The sequence below is a fragment of the Apteryx rowi genome, unplaced genomic scaffold (assembly GCF_003343035.1).
Source record: "Apteryx rowi isolate R43461 unplaced genomic scaffold, aptRow1 scaffold_37, whole genome shotgun sequence".
Lineage (NCBI taxonomy): Eukaryota > Metazoa > Chordata > Aves > Apterygiformes > Apterygidae > Apteryx > Apteryx rowi.
The window spans coordinates 300099-315483 of record NW_020450196.1 but is presented as its reverse complement, the minus strand read 5'-3'; the positions used below and the strand labels follow the sequence as shown (position 1 = coordinate 315483).

The 15385-nt window shown below is 37.9% G+C and overlaps 1 protein-coding gene across 4 annotated transcripts in view; it reads left to right on the top strand.

Moving 5' to 3' along the window:
- The window catches only part of NFIB (nuclear factor I B), a 169547-nt gene extending 154898 nt beyond the window's left edge, over positions 1-14649 (top strand). For 2 of the 4 annotated variants that reach the window (XM_026073520.1, XM_026073518.1), the window contains 2 exons: positions 2915-3003; positions 13892-14021. In XM_026073520.1, the coding sequence (XP_025929305.1) occupies positions 2915-3003; positions 13892-14021 (219 nt within the window). Of the gene's footprint in view, positions 1-2914; positions 3004-13891 lie in introns of all 4 variants that reach the window. The other 2 variants (XM_026073519.1, XM_026073521.1) reach the window with 2 other exon arrangements.
- The last annotated feature ends 736 nt before the right edge of the window (positions 14650-15385 follow it).

The following is a 15385-nucleotide window of genomic DNA, read 5'->3' as shown; positions in this document are numbered from 1 at the left end:
CGCATCTCCTGCACGGAAACTTTTTGAGGGGTTGCTGTGGGCGAGTGTGCCTTCTCCTCTGTAGCTAACACCGTGGCAGAGTTTTAAAGGCCRCTGAGGTTACTCTGAGGTCTGCAACTGGCCAGAAAGTGTTCAGCACTACTCCAAACAACACACAGAGCTCAAAACATTGTACTCAAGTGCCCTGCGTCCTTCCAGAGCTAGGCGCACGCGTCAGGGCTCTGCTCCCAGGCTTTTCCTGCGGGGCTGTCCGCCTGGCCTCTGTGGGCAGCATTCCTGCTAATGCTCCAAACACACCTCTTCTTCCTTCAAAATGGATCTGAGAGCTCTTTTAAGCTTTTCCAGCCCTTTTACCCAGGAAGTACTCAATGAATGTGAGGGATGCAGACTCTTCAAGTGATATTTCTAAATAGTTTATTATCTTGGTCTGCAATTTTAGGCGTCCTGACCTCTAAGCAGGAGTGATTTGGGAGAGGGAATTTTACCTCAGGAAGAAAAAAAACATTTTCCTGGCATGTTAGCTTTCAAAAACAAAATGGCAGCTATGTGAGGTTGCCAAAGAGTATGGGACAACAGATTTTGGTGTTGGGCAGGTGGTTTTCAACACAGCCGGTGCAATCCCAGGCTTGTCACAGAACCTACCATCAGACTGATTTCCAATTTTTCATGTAGTTGTCATTACCACAAGCAGGGCATAGTTGGTACATCTTACACTAACTGCACATCTGGTATAGTATGAATCTTCATATACATGTAGGTATGTTTGTACAGCACATATTTAAAATGTGTATGTTCTACAAGTATCTTTACAGTATTTAGATGTATATGTGTTGGGGTGCGTGTGAGTGTATATAATATGAAGTATGCCATTAGTAAAATTTATGAAATAGATTTGAAAAGCTCTTTTTACATATTTTTTAATTACAAATTTAAGATATTAATTGTACATATAGAAAATTTTCATACAAACTGTGGGAAGAATATCACTGTTTAGTATAGTAGCTGATTTATTAAGATGCAATGTATCAACCCTGTATTGTTTACCCCAAATAGTAAGTGCAATCAGGTTCTATTGCTTGCCAGTTTTTTGAGTTAAATCTAAGTGCGTAAAATCATTCAGTAGCACTAAATTTGGGATTTTAGCTTTTCTTATACTCAGCCAAAGAGTATTTATTTGTAGATTGTACACTTCTTCTTCTTCTTCTTCTTCTTCTTCTTCTTCTTCTTCTTCTTCTTCTTCTTCTTCTCCTCCTTCTCCTCCTTCTTTTTCTTCTTCTCCATCTCCTTCTTCTTCTTCTCCTTTTTCTTCTTCTAATATTTAGGTCTTATGTTTCAACTGAAAGTGAGTTTTATAACTAAGTTATAAGGCTTTAAAATACACCTCTGCAATGAAAATGATGACACATTCTTAAGGATTATAGCAGAAATACACCTACTGCACACTGAGTAACTGAGCTGATATATTTTTCTATGTCTTCAAAATTAAAATCTGATTTACGATACCATTTTATAAAATGAATATACCAAGTATTTACTTATCCCTTTCTTTAAGCATATTTAATGTATTCTTCACAGTTACCTCTAGCAAACTTTTAGACTGCATGTTTCCTTTTCTGGTTAATTTCATGTGGTTTAGTCATGCTTTCAGTGGCCTTTAGAAAGCCCCTTAGAGTTCTTTAGATAACAAACAAGAAACAATCCCTATAAAAACATCAGAGACTAACATTTCCATTTCTCAGACCTTAACAGCAGGAAGCTTATGAGTGTAACAGCCAGATAGGGTCAGATTTGCAATATTGTCTTGTCCTTAGCATATGTATTTGTCAGGAAAAGACTGTAATTAATTGTGCTCCTGTGARAATAATTTATTTTAGTTTGTTTGTTGTAGCCTGTGCACCCTGAAGACTGTGAATATGCATAGAGAAAACTAGAATGTGTTGAATGCAATTAAACTCAGCAACAGTTATCTTCAATTCAGAGTGCTGTATCATACATAATGGTACAGTAATTTATATATAGCATGACTATACAGAGATTGAAGTGTAAGCTTTTTATATGTTTTCTTCACAAGCCAGATAAGTTTACTTTCTTAAACTTAAAAATAAGCAGTGTATCTTTTCAATAAATCTGCTAGCACTATAGGGCAGCTGTTAAACAAACAGAGCTATATAGGGTTACTTGAACAATCTGTGAAGGCAGAACTGATGATTTGAGGATCTGGGAAGAATTTGTTTCAGCTTACATTTAGTACATTCCTCATTATATTAAAATGTAATAAAATATTTTAAATGCTATTATTCCAAGTCTAGAACAAGATTAGATTATCTTATCACCTCTTGCTAAGTAAAACCACTCTCAGTAACACTAAATTAATAAACTTCAATTACCAAATACCTTTACCCTTCTTAAATAGCAAGATAAGGACATACAGTTTGTGTAATTTGAGCAATTTTTCTATAAATTGCATGTCTTCTATGTTTCACCAAATGCATGCTTTGAGATATTGATTATATTTGACCTTAACTTAATACACATTATTTAGAGCATTGCTTACAGAAAACAGCATTTTGATTTTCTTTCTTAAAATATTTCACTATTGAATATTAACATTTTCTTTTATTCCAGCTCAGTTTGTAATCTAATAATGGCTAATTGTTATGTGCTAAACACTAGTTGCTCTTTTATGCTTTATTAATAGAGGAGCATATTGAAGTAGCATTATCTTAAGCAAATCTATAGGCATTTATTTTTCAGTAAGTTATTTTTGTTTGTTTGTTTGTTTTCTTTTTTAAAGTTACTTCTTGGGAAAGTAAGGCTTTTGCCATGTACAGTACTAGATTGCATGTGTTCATTTAAATACTAAAAACTGTAGAACTGCTCGATCCATATCTGACTGCTAGGTTTCAATTGACAGCTGAGGATTTGTGACTGGACCATGAATCAAAACGGCAGGCATTTATACCCCAGTGCCAGTGAGGATACATTGGGAATTACTTGGCAAAGGTAACATTTTAATTATTTCCACCCCCTACACCACATCTAAAAAAGTTACATTGAGCTACAGTATCTGTTTTAGCAGGCCTCTTAAGAAATATATGTCAGCATTTGAACATAACATGTACATTTCTTGAATACACATTCAGATTATCTTTAATACTGATTTTAGGCTTTAAAAATGGGAATGTGATTTTCAAAATTAACAGTTATATTTCTTGGTGATTAGTTGTTACTACAAAGAAAAGATGGTGTTATTAAAGATATAGATGAGTAAAATATTAAATTTCTGAGGTGGTGGTGTTTTGGGCAATGAATAATCATACTATCCATAGAGACATCTATGACTAATCAGCTGCTGTAGATTTAGGTCGCTAACATGTACGCGAAGGTAAGATATAAACCATCTCCTTTTTAAGATAAATTACAAAATAATTAGGACTGATCTCCACAAAAGACGATTCCTTTTTCTATGCAAGAAAAACCTTAACTTTTGGTACATTAATCAATTATGCATTATTATCTTTTACCTTTGTTAGTTTGTCATCAGTTATGGTAACAGTAGGGGTGTGTGTGTCTAAATAGGTGTATGAATAAATAAGCATTATTAGGTGGTGCATCAGTCTTTCAACTCTTTGACGTGCAGGATTTTCAGTAACACTCAGCACTTAATGGGGATTGTACATGTAATGTAAAGCCTGCAGGTCAGGACCCTACTAAATGAAGCATTAGCTATTTGGTCCCTCAGAATAATTTTAAATACTTCCTGGACATTTGTGTACACATGACAGTACAGTTACTGCTAGATAGTTTGTGTAAGTATGTATGTGAGTGTGTGAATATACAAAATTTATAATATGCTATGTTGTACTGTGGATTGCTAGAAGATTTGGGGTTTTTGAGTATCAATTTGGAAGTGTGATTATGGAAATTGAAATTAAGTAATGTTTACAAATCCAAAGTTTAAATGCCTTGAATATTGTTATTTTACTGACCTATCGGCAGTGACTTACTTACTCAATTGCACATGCTTTCTGCAATATTTGTGTAATAATATTGAAAATCTGGAAGAATTCTGGTGGAAAAGCGCAGTGTAGTCACTTCCCCCATCACAGATTAAATGGCACAATGGAAGATTAGCTAATGGATTCACCTCAACTCCTCCAGGGCTGTGATTCACATTATAAATCCCCATCTTGCAGTAATTGGCACAGTTTTCCATGTACTATCAAGAGTGAATCCAAACTGAGCTAATGTAGCACAGAGGGGCTGATTTATTCTCCCACTACGAAGGATGTTGCTTTCTCAGCACACTGACATGAGTTAGTAAATTATCTCACAACTGCCTGTCTAGAAGCATCCCTGAACAGTTTAAATCAGTCATCACTCTTGACCCCTCTTTAAAGCAATGCCTGCTGACACTGGCTGAAGCACTGACCCAGTGTTTGGTGAATTCTGTTTTTTAGTACCCATCACACATGATCCTTGGTTGTAAATTTTGAAAAGAAAGGAAAGGGGGAAAAATGATTTCTTACTGATGACCAAGGAACCTTTGATGATGAATGCAGCCATGTTGCATGATCCTCCCACCTTTATATGCAAGACTGCCCCGATGCTACCTGCCTGCTTCACCCTACCCATACATCAGTGCTCCTGGATGTGCTTGGGCACGTATTCTCCCATGGGCGACTGCTGACCATGTCTGGGCCATGCTTGCACTGCCTTCGAGGACAAAGAAACATTGTCATAGTTCTCCCTAAGTAGATGGCTTTTAGGATTTGGGCCTTGGAGTGCAGCATTCTTCTTCAAATATCCGTGCAAGCGAGGATCTAAGAATGAAAATGATACATGTGCAGATTAATGAGCAGCGAGCCTTTGTAACACTAAAAGGAAGAATGTATTCCAAAAAGGAATTGTTGCTGTTTGGCAAAAAATATATATTCTAGTTCAGAAAGTCAAATTTTCTACCACAAAACTGTTTTATAAATGTGTTCCTGCAAAGTTGCAGTATGCATTTGGATGGTACTCAGTCTCATTTTTTACAGCAGGATTTTGCAATTATTTAAAGTTTACTGCTTTTCCAGAAATTTTGTTGACCTCAAGAAGGTCAAAGAGTTGGCAGTGCCTGAATGCCACCTGTCCAGTCTGTACAGAAATCAGGTAATGGAGGTGACAAAGATGAAAGCTTTCTCCTGGGGGGTTGTCGGAGACCTGTACCTCAAAGGCTTGGGGAGAGAGAAAGGTGATAAAACCCCTGCTGTTCTTATGTCCATTTTCTTATTAGTAGCTCCCTGTCTCTTTTGACAAGGAAAATGGTATCTAGATTTCAAAATAAATTTGTGGGGCTTTTCTTTCCTTATAAAAATATGTATCTGCTGTCATTTGCAGTCCCAGATACAAGACAGTGGTGACCCATGTGCAAAAGAATGGGCAGTGGCCAAAAGAGAGAATTGGAAAAAAATAAAAAAAATCCCTTCAAGTCATTGGTGCACCATTTTCTTCCAAAGTGAAACAGTTGTAATAGACAGTTATAATAAAAAACTAGCTGAATACTTTGCTTAGCTGAACTAAACGCGGTGTCTTTAAAGGAATTACTTTTATAAAACATCCTTTGAGCATCCTAAAAATGAGGAAAAAACACCATGCATTTGGTAAGATATTTGGAAGAAATTTTTATTCTGTTCCTGGTACTCTGACCATCCAGAAGTAAATTTTTAATTGCTTATTTACGGTGTTTACAGTATATATTTTATTATGTCTGCTGAACTCTGAGCACCATTTAAGCACATCACTAGAACTAAGGTCTCAGGTGCTATGGGGACTGCTTAGGTCAATTTTTGCTACAAGGATGAAAGAGAAACCCAGAACCTATTAAAAAAAAATTTTTTTTTCATATCTGCAATTTTGTGATGAATTTGTTTTCCTAGAAACAGAAGGTGAAGGGAAGCTGTGGAAATTAGTAAGGCTCAATTAGGAAAATACAGTCTCAGGCACTGTGTGAGAGCAAGAGCGTATGCAACAAGTAAACTTAAGACATGACTGAGAGTGAGAGAAAGTGGGGGACAGGGGGAGAGTCTGATACATGAGCTTGAGCCAGGGTCTCAAGTGATTCATTACTCCATGGCTATTAATTCCAATGGGACAACTCATAAGGAACTGCACCGCTGAACTCCTTTATAGCATATTGAGTATTTGCAAGTCTTTCACAGACTGTAAACAAATTTTCAGTGCCAAAATGTGCATTTTAACTCAGATTTTCTTAAATAGCTTTTTATTATTAAGCTTTTTTTAAAAAAAAAACAATCTTTGTTAGTTTTGTGGGTTAACTATTACTTTAACATTACATTGACACTACCCAGGCAAAAATGCACTAGGTTAGCATTTCCTGCTTTCAGTCTGTTATCTTGACACATAAGTACAGTACAACAGCTGGTTTGTTCCTTGAGCTCCTGARGGGACTTTTATTCTCAGAGCTGAATTTCCTTCTCAGCTTTAGCTGTAGGGGTGTTCACATGTTCAACTTTCCAAACAGCACTTTTCCCCCAGCACCACTCTGGGGTTRTGATAATAGTGCTGATAAGGCAGTCAAATGGAATAAGCTCTGGTTTGTGAAAGGAGTAGCGGGGGGGGGAGGTGAAAATTGGTAAGAATTGCTTTTGTATCACAGGACCTTGCATGTGTTTTGAATCCAGCAAAAACAGCTAAGTAACACATTCAACAGCACTGCTTTTGGCAAACAGGTTTTGGCAAATGCAGACACCTGTTAGAGCAATGATTCCCCCCCCCCCCTTCCCTCTGTAGTGTTTGGGAAGAAAAGTATCAATTCAGGCATTGCAATTTAAAAGCAGAAATGCCAAACTATGCTGATGGTAAAAGTATTCACAGAAGGAAAACCTAATGATTTSTGGTCTTTATCAATTTAAGTGGCTATCACTAATAGTTTCACCCAACTCTGTAATACAGAAAGATGCACAGAACATTATGTTTCCTTTCCATCTAGGCAAACATCTTCAGAACACTTCCTAAGAAATTAATTGTATTCAGGCCAGACTTGCATGCTGCCATCCCACAGGAAATGGGTCAGCAATCCATTAAGATGCCATTAGATAATCTAATTTGGAACTTAATCTCTAAATTAACCATGCTCCATACTTGAAGCATACTTGAGAGAAAGAAAAAAAGTTTATGTTTGAATTGATAGGGGAGCCGAAGCGTGAAGAAGGCTGTTTGTTTTTTCTGTAGCTGTGGTCACGTCTCAAGCCGTCTGGTAACCAGGAGAAACCAGACATGATGTAATTCCAGATTGAACTTGAACTTCAGGGACTTAGAATGGGGGAACAATGGACCATAGGAATCAATAATGTCCATTTTCCACATGATTATGTTTGGAGCTTTAAGTTAACCTTTATGGGAGAAGCAGCAAAAACCGCAGTGTGACCAAAATAAGATGATCCAGAAACAAGATGTTAGAGTAAAGAAAACAACTTCAGTAATATTTTCTGAGCAGCACTGCAGATTCCAGCAGGATTAGAAAAGTTCCCGCTCTGCAGTAAATTGGTTGCCTGTTCTGAGCACTCTTTGTTCASTTAGGTAGGACAAACTTAATCTTACATTTCCTGTCAGATGATTTTTGGCAGCACTGTTAAGGAAGGAGGAGCATATTGCAGAGAATTCCCAAGTGTAAACTTTATCTTTAACCCCTTGGTTACTCCAGACTTCTACTTCTGGATCATCTTACCTCCAATTCTTCCTTTTGAAGCAGTAAAGTTACACTTTTTTTCCCCTGCAGTTAGGATTATCTGCATTTAATTATCCTAATTCAATAAATACTTTTAATTGTATTTTTTTAAAAAGTGCTAAGATACAGAACTTAACAAATTGCAGTAGGAAATTGAAAAATTTGGGAAAAAAACATGTAAATGCTACTTTGATTAAGTTTACAACTATGTCTCCTGACATTTTTGGAAGCGAGAATCATAATAAATTTGGAGGAAAAAAAAATAATTTGGATATTTAAGGGAGGCCCTTTTCTAAATCTTTCCTTTGCACATTCCCACAGTTGTTTTCTTCTTGGACCACCACTGTACTCCTGGTTGCAGTCTTATTTATGTGTTTCAGTAAGCTTATCTGAAAGTGCAGAGGCTGTTTTCGCAGGCGACCTAGGTGTCTCTGGTAACCCGAGCCCTCACTCTCCATGGTTTGGCCCTATGGGAGTGGGGTGTCCAGCCGGCTGCAGCCCCCTGTGTGCACGTGTGTGTTTGCAAACCTCCTTCAGCCCCGTCCTCGCACCAAACTCATGTGCATAGGTGGTCCAGAGCACAGAATGAGCACACAGAGTTTCTCTGGGCCCTATTTCTGTTATGGACGTATTTTAATATCAGGCGGCTGTGTGGCCTCTCCCTGACCCTTTTTTTAAGCTTTTTGTCACTCTGTCACAAAAAGAGGTCTGCAGGGAAAAGAGACAGTGTCACAACAGCAGAATCCCCCTTTCCCTCCTCCAGCCATAAGTCAGAAGGTCTTCACCTCCTCCATTTGCTAGACAGATGGTATGTGCCCCACTAAACTATGAAAGTCTTATAAGTTAAGCAGAGATATACTTAATATGATATCTCTTGAAATAAATACCCACCTTGGAGGTAACATTTGGCAGCTGTTTAACTGCAGATACCAGTGCAATGCAGAGAGTAGCAGAAGTACTGCATTAAGTAGATGTTGAGGGATGGTTATTCATTTGGCAGAAATGTGTGAGTTGAAATTTGGCCAGGGCATGGAGGTTAGCACAATTGCTCTTCCAAAGTTCATATGATCATAACAATTTGAAATGGTAGAGTTCCCTGTATTTCTGTGGGGGAGCACTTGCTTAATTTAGAGTTAGAATAACCTTGCTTGATGACTCACTTGTGACATTTCTGTCAACATCAAAGGCATTTATACCTCTTCCGGCCAAAGACTGGCCTGGCATGTTGTGGTTTACCTTGGGTAAGCTGGTATGTTCATGCAAATGGCAGTAAGGCTGCAAGAAGAAAATACTGTTTTAGGAGACTACTGTTTTAGTAGGAGACTTTCTTTTCCAAATGGTGCAATACTCTTATAGACTTTTGAAAATTTTGAAAAGATACTAACTGGTGGAAAAAAAGAATATTAAAATGCTTCCGATTTGCTCAAGTCTGATTGGATTTATTCTTTATTGTATTCATTTTTTTTAACTTTATTATTGTCTTTATGCTATTATAATCTCAAAAGTGGACTGTATATACCTTTAATACTGGTACTGCTAGTGGTCCATTCCAGTAATATTTTAATCAGAGCTTCTTGAAAGAGCAATCATTATCTTTAGAAGGAACTCATGGCAGAAACCTTGATTAAATTAACATGTTAGAGCTGTAACAGAGAATGTTAACCCTCTAGGACACTTGCAGAGTTTTTCTTTGCTGTTTTATTACATTTGAATGGATAAACAAATTATACTTGCTGTGGATAGACAGGGGAATGATGCCTGTATAGCACATCTGATACTGATAATCTAGATATGGTGAGAGAACACTGTCTCAGCTAGTAATTTTACTCTGAAGTATAAAGCTTCAGGATGGTGGTCTTGCAAGCCACAGTCTCTCTCACAAGGGCTACTGGTCTGAATCTCACAGGCAAACTGTAAGCCATGTCTGATGGTGCTTTTCTTGTGATTTTGTTCAAGACATCGTCTAGAGCAGGTTGGGGGGTGGGGGGGTAGGTCTCGTTTTATGTTCTAAGTGACAGGTATTTATACTATAACCTCTGCCAGCCCAGGGCTCCACAGCTTTCTTCGGGAAAAGTGAGCTGGAGAGTGGAGTAGACATGGTTTTTTTCCAGTCATACGTACAATGCTTTTTTTTTTTATCTGGAGGAGCAGGCATCTGGGCAGAAGGATGTCCCTTTAGCTTCTGGAGGGACAGCCAGGTCCCGTGCGCACCGGGCAGCGGCAGGGCTCGGGTGCACCTCGCTCTTCCCCTGTGTTGCGGCTCCTGGTGAGCAGAGAAAGAGCATCGCCCCTGCTTTTCTGAAACTACGGGCTGAAAGCTTACTTGGGTCTGACACAGACCACCAAACGGTGTGGTGAAGGAAACCCCTGGCAGAGTTTGTTCTGCAGTTAGTGTTAACTGGTGCTTTTGCTAGGCAGCTCTGCGGAGAAATCACAGATGGCTTTTGTGGTGGAAACTCAGCTCTCCTGTTCTCACAGAAGATCGCTTCAGAGCAAGTTTGAGAAAATCAACAGGGGATATTGATCTCCTGGGCTCTCAGTCTGGCTCGCATGATGGGCACTAGCCTTGTYTTTAGTTGCACGCAGAAGCCCTGAGGAACTGCAAAGCAGGGTGTGGCTCATATGGCAATTGAAAATTCAGCTAAATTTGCTCTAAGTTTTATGGGAATTTTATGTGGTAATGTGGGATAGACAACTGTATATTTGCAGCTTAGCAAAGCCTGAGTTACACTTTGGTTATTCTTTGGCTCACGGCCRTTCTCAGAGCACTGAGCCATGATTAGTGCTTCATTGTGCTGTTTATGTCAATAATTTTGATTCGTGTTTCCTCTTCGTTTTGCACTAAATACTTGGTGCTGGTATCAGGACTGGAGTGTCCCAGGATGCGGTTTCATCAAACTGCAATTTGATAATTCCTAAAGTTTAGTTCCTAAAGAACAAACCGAGCTCATCAGGCTTTGAAAATCCCATCCTTGCTTGCTGCGGGTGAGACTGAGGTGCTGCCCAGGGGACGAGTGTAGGTCAGAGACGTCGGGACGCCTGAGCAGCGGCTCCTTTTGCAAACACGGCGCAGGAACGGTGCGTCCGTGTGCTGGCACTGCGGGAGCGCAGGCAGGCTCACCATCTCCTCCAGCCRTGGGAAGGCAGCCCTGGAGCAACCATCGGTGTCCCCCAGTGCTTGACCCGCACACCGCGAGTAAGAGGCTTGTAAAACTCGTGTGGGATCTGCATAGTGTTGACGTAGGAGATTTATTCCTCCCTGAGGATTCATAAGCAGCATTGACAAATTTATTGCGCACTGCGTTTTTGTCGTGGTCATAATATAAGATGGCAGGTTTGAAAGGTTTAAGTAAACATCTATATTAAATTTGTTAGTCATATGGCAATGACAGTCCTATTAGTCACTTGCTACAATTTATTTTTATTGAGCACTTTCCAAAATATCAAGATCTCTGTCTCCTCTATAGGAAGTACTGGATAAGAAAGCTGTTACAAATAGTAATTTGTTCTTTATCGGCATTAACTGCTTTCCCTCATCCACTGTAGACATTAGAAGGCTGTCAACTTTAAAACAACAAAAAGTCACATTAACATCCAGCCACTGAAGTGCATTGTAATTCTCCAGAAAGATAACCTGAAAGCAGTGTATCTAGCCTTTGCAACAAAAAATGTTTTAATATGTAATACTCTGTTGACCTGACACAAAATTTACATTCTTTTAGTTACTATTATATTTTGCGTAAACTGGCTAAACGCTGTAAATCCTGTGTAACGTAAAGCACTGTACACTGTAAAGCATGTATGCAAGCAGATCTTAAAAAACAAGTCTGCTTTTTTGTTTTGTTTTGTTTTCCTTTATTTCTATTTCCTATTTTTATAAATCCCTATACTTGGAAGTGATTTCTGTTGTTGCTGTTATTTCATAATTTACTTCTTAGCATCACTGAAATCCAAAGAGATAAGAACAAGAAATGCGTTTTCAAACACAAATTATGAGGGAAGATGAAGAATAAGTTGAAACAATAAAGTCTCTCCAATGTTCTGGTTTTGAATACTTTTTAAGAACCATAATCTTTTCATCAGAGCATATTGGACAAATCTGTCATGAATAAATGGGTTTAAGTCTTTGCAATTATTTTAACATTTGTTATAGAAATATGGAGTTTGAATTTCAAAAAGGAGATATTTCTTCAACAACAAAAACTATTGTATTTGGAATAGTCAGCTGGATTTTTTTAAATCTTTAATCAAACAGATTAGCTGATCTTATATTTTGAAAATACAGCAAGTATTTTGTTAAAAAAAAAAAAAGATTAAAAACCCTTGATTTTCAGATAACCTTCAAGAATATGCCCAACTGAGAAGAAAAACTATTGAATCTTATTATTACTTCAGACATATTACAGACATCTTAGGGTATCCATCCTTTTTATAATTCCTTGAGGATAAAATGAATCCTGCACCCTTCAGAGTTTGGCCATGACYGAGAAGTGTGTGCCAGTTTTTCCACACTTTGGTGTGTAAAGCAAAGCTGTTAGGAATCCAAATAGTAAATCAACAGGTTTAGGAAGGTGAAGAATATCGAACAGCAGTAGATGACAGAAGTTACTGCTATTAATTTTAGTATAAATCACCTGAGGAACATGTTTCCTGGATTTTACAAAATAAGTTGACCCCTCTCTTCAGCATTCACAGAGCAGCAGCCGAAAGGATTACATAAATCTGCCAAGCAAAGTGTAATTATTATATATAAATTTAAAGTAGTTAGAAAGGGTCTGGTTTCCTCTTAATGCCTGCTGCTAGCATTACCCGGCAGTGTACAGGCTCATCCATGGAGAGAGTACTACAGAGGGGTGACCAAAGAAACGGAAGAAAGAAAACTTGTAGTGTGCAGCCCTCACAAAAATATATCAGCATTTTCAGATTTCAGAAGCGTTATCGTGAAGCATATCAATCTAATCCCAACATGTATTTCCAAGTAAGGAGGTGTGTTTGTACACGTATCCGGTGCGGAGAAACACTCAATAGGACACAATGTGAAGGAAGCATGTGTTTGCACACTGTGTGTCCAGTTTTGTTTTTACTTGCTTGGTAATGATTGCTGACATAATGATGCCATTTTCCTTCTGAATAAATTTGACCAGACTTTCTCAAAAGCCCATTATTTCTGAGTTGCCAGAAACACATCTAAGTAAAAGGCTGCTCAGGGTCTGCTCTGGCTACTGAATAGAGGCAGCTCAGGCCTCCTTTCTTTGAGTGCCCGTCTCGCAAATGCTTTATAGTGAGTGCAGTACCTATTACTAGTCAGTACTTGGTAAAAATGTGAGCGTCGTTGGGACTTAAACGCCTCAGTGACGTAGGTGCTTTTGAAATGGTGATTTAAGCTTCAAAGTCATTGAATTGTCTTTGAAAGTATTTCCTTTCTCATAATTTAGTTGAAAAATGTATGGTACTCATTGCTACCACTGACAGCAAGTGTTTACATGACTGGGCTCCATGTTATCCCGTGTTCCTTAGGCACTGATATTTTTCCAAAAATATCTGGAAAAAGTATATATATTTTTCCCAGTATTAAAGCTCTTCTAGTCCAAGCCGTCTGTTCTACTGAGGACTTGTGCACCTCAGAGGAACAGTTTGTGATTTGAGAGTGAATAAACTGCTGGCATGCAAGAGAGTAGAAAAATGCACAGAGAATTTAAACATTGAACCTTTATTTCGTGTTCTTGAAAGGAGCAGTCTAACTTGTACACTGTAATGAATTTCATTAGCTAGCTCTTAAATAATATCTGTGGTTCCACATGGTGTCACATATATGGTTTAGCTGTATATCTGCTCTGCTCCCTTGCCTCTGGAATTTTTTCATAGATAAACAAGCAATTTAGTGTAAAACAATCATAACACTACTTGCAACTGAGGTTGACAAAATTACTTTTCTTCAAATAAGTTACGCTTTTGCATATAAAACTCTGTATAGTTGAAACTCAAGTGATATTCACAAATTTGGTTTCTTATTTTATCTTAAATGGTGTTGTTTATAATGAATATCGCTTTAATCCTTATTCAAATTCATCGTGTTCTGGTTTTTGCAACATGCTTAATTTGTGTTTCATTTTCTCTTTCCCTTTCTCTCTCCTTGTCTCTTTCCCCCCTTTTCAACAGTCCTGGTACCTGGGCTAGCTTGGTTCCTTTTCAAGTATCAAATAGGACACCGATCCTGCCGACAAATGTCCCAAATTATGGTTTGAACATAATTGGAGAGCCTTTCCTTCAAGCAGAAACAAGCAACTGAGGGAAAAAAAAAAAGAAATAAAAGCAAAATTAAAAAAAGAAAAAAAGAAAAGAAGAAAGAGTGAGAAACGAAACTGAAGAAAGAAGAAAAATAGACCAGCAATTGCAGCACTTACAATCATTAATTCCCTTACGGTCGAAACTGTAATGACATACAGAGGGTCGATGATATTTCAGTGATGGGTAGAATGCAGCCCCTGCTAAGTAGCCTTTGTTATATGAAGTTCGCTGGGAAATAGATGTTCTGTCTCTGACAATATATTTTAACTGACTTTCTAGATGCCTTAATATTTGCATGATAAGCTAGTTTTATTGGTTTAGTATTCTTGTTGTTTACGCATGGGATCACTATTCCTGGTTATCTCACAAAACAAAGGCTAGGCGGCAGCAACAGAGCTGCAGGAGGACAAGGGCCGTGAGCCAGCCATTTTCTCAACACTCTGATTTCTAAATGTTTTAAAAATAAGCTCTGTAGCCTTTAGTTGTCAGTATGGATTTATTAAACTTTGGCCCTTCACCAAGCCTTTTCTAGTGTGTTACCCAGTTTGAAGTTTTCAAAGTCAGTATGAACACACAGGCTCTATGGAAGAAATGCCTCTACGTAGGTAAAAGTGTTATCTCCTCATGCAACAGTAAAAACAGAAAGAAAAAAAATGAACATTTTCCCCAGTAAAGAAACACTTACAGAGGCAAGTGCAATTTAAAAATCATATCTAAGGGGTCATCATTATAAGTCCTTCAGCCCTTGGACTCTAAATTGAGGGGATTAAAAAAAGAATTAAAAATTACTTTGAACAAATTTATTTTTCCCCTCAGTTTTTGAGGGCATTAAAAGGCATTAAATCAAGACAAATCATGTCCTTGAGAAGAAGAAATCAATGGAAACACAGCACTTATGTTGGTTAGCCGCTGCCTCCACAGAGGGGTAGGATTTATTTATTTAGTTACTGGTTGCATCAAGAACCCATAGGGTTTACGTATGTTTCTGTAAAATCTGCATCATAGAGACAAAGAGACAGGCAAATCCATGCCACAAGGACAAAGCTTACCGTTTACAAACTGGGAATACCAGGATGGGGATACGTTATATTTAAAACAATGCACTCTTAAAGTAGGTCTTATTACAGGGTGCTGAAAACTTGCATGGTGCTTTCAGAAATTAGCCTTGTTCAACAAATTTCACATATTGACAGAATTATAATGTGCATGGGCAGACAAATTTTGCCTTTATGTCTCTTTAAAAAAATAATCAATTAAAATACTCTTTCCAGTAATCCTAATTTGCACGAAGATATAATGTCCACATTACGTGCCTTGCCTTGAAATCTAAAAAATGGAAAAAAACAAAAAAACAAAAAACACAAA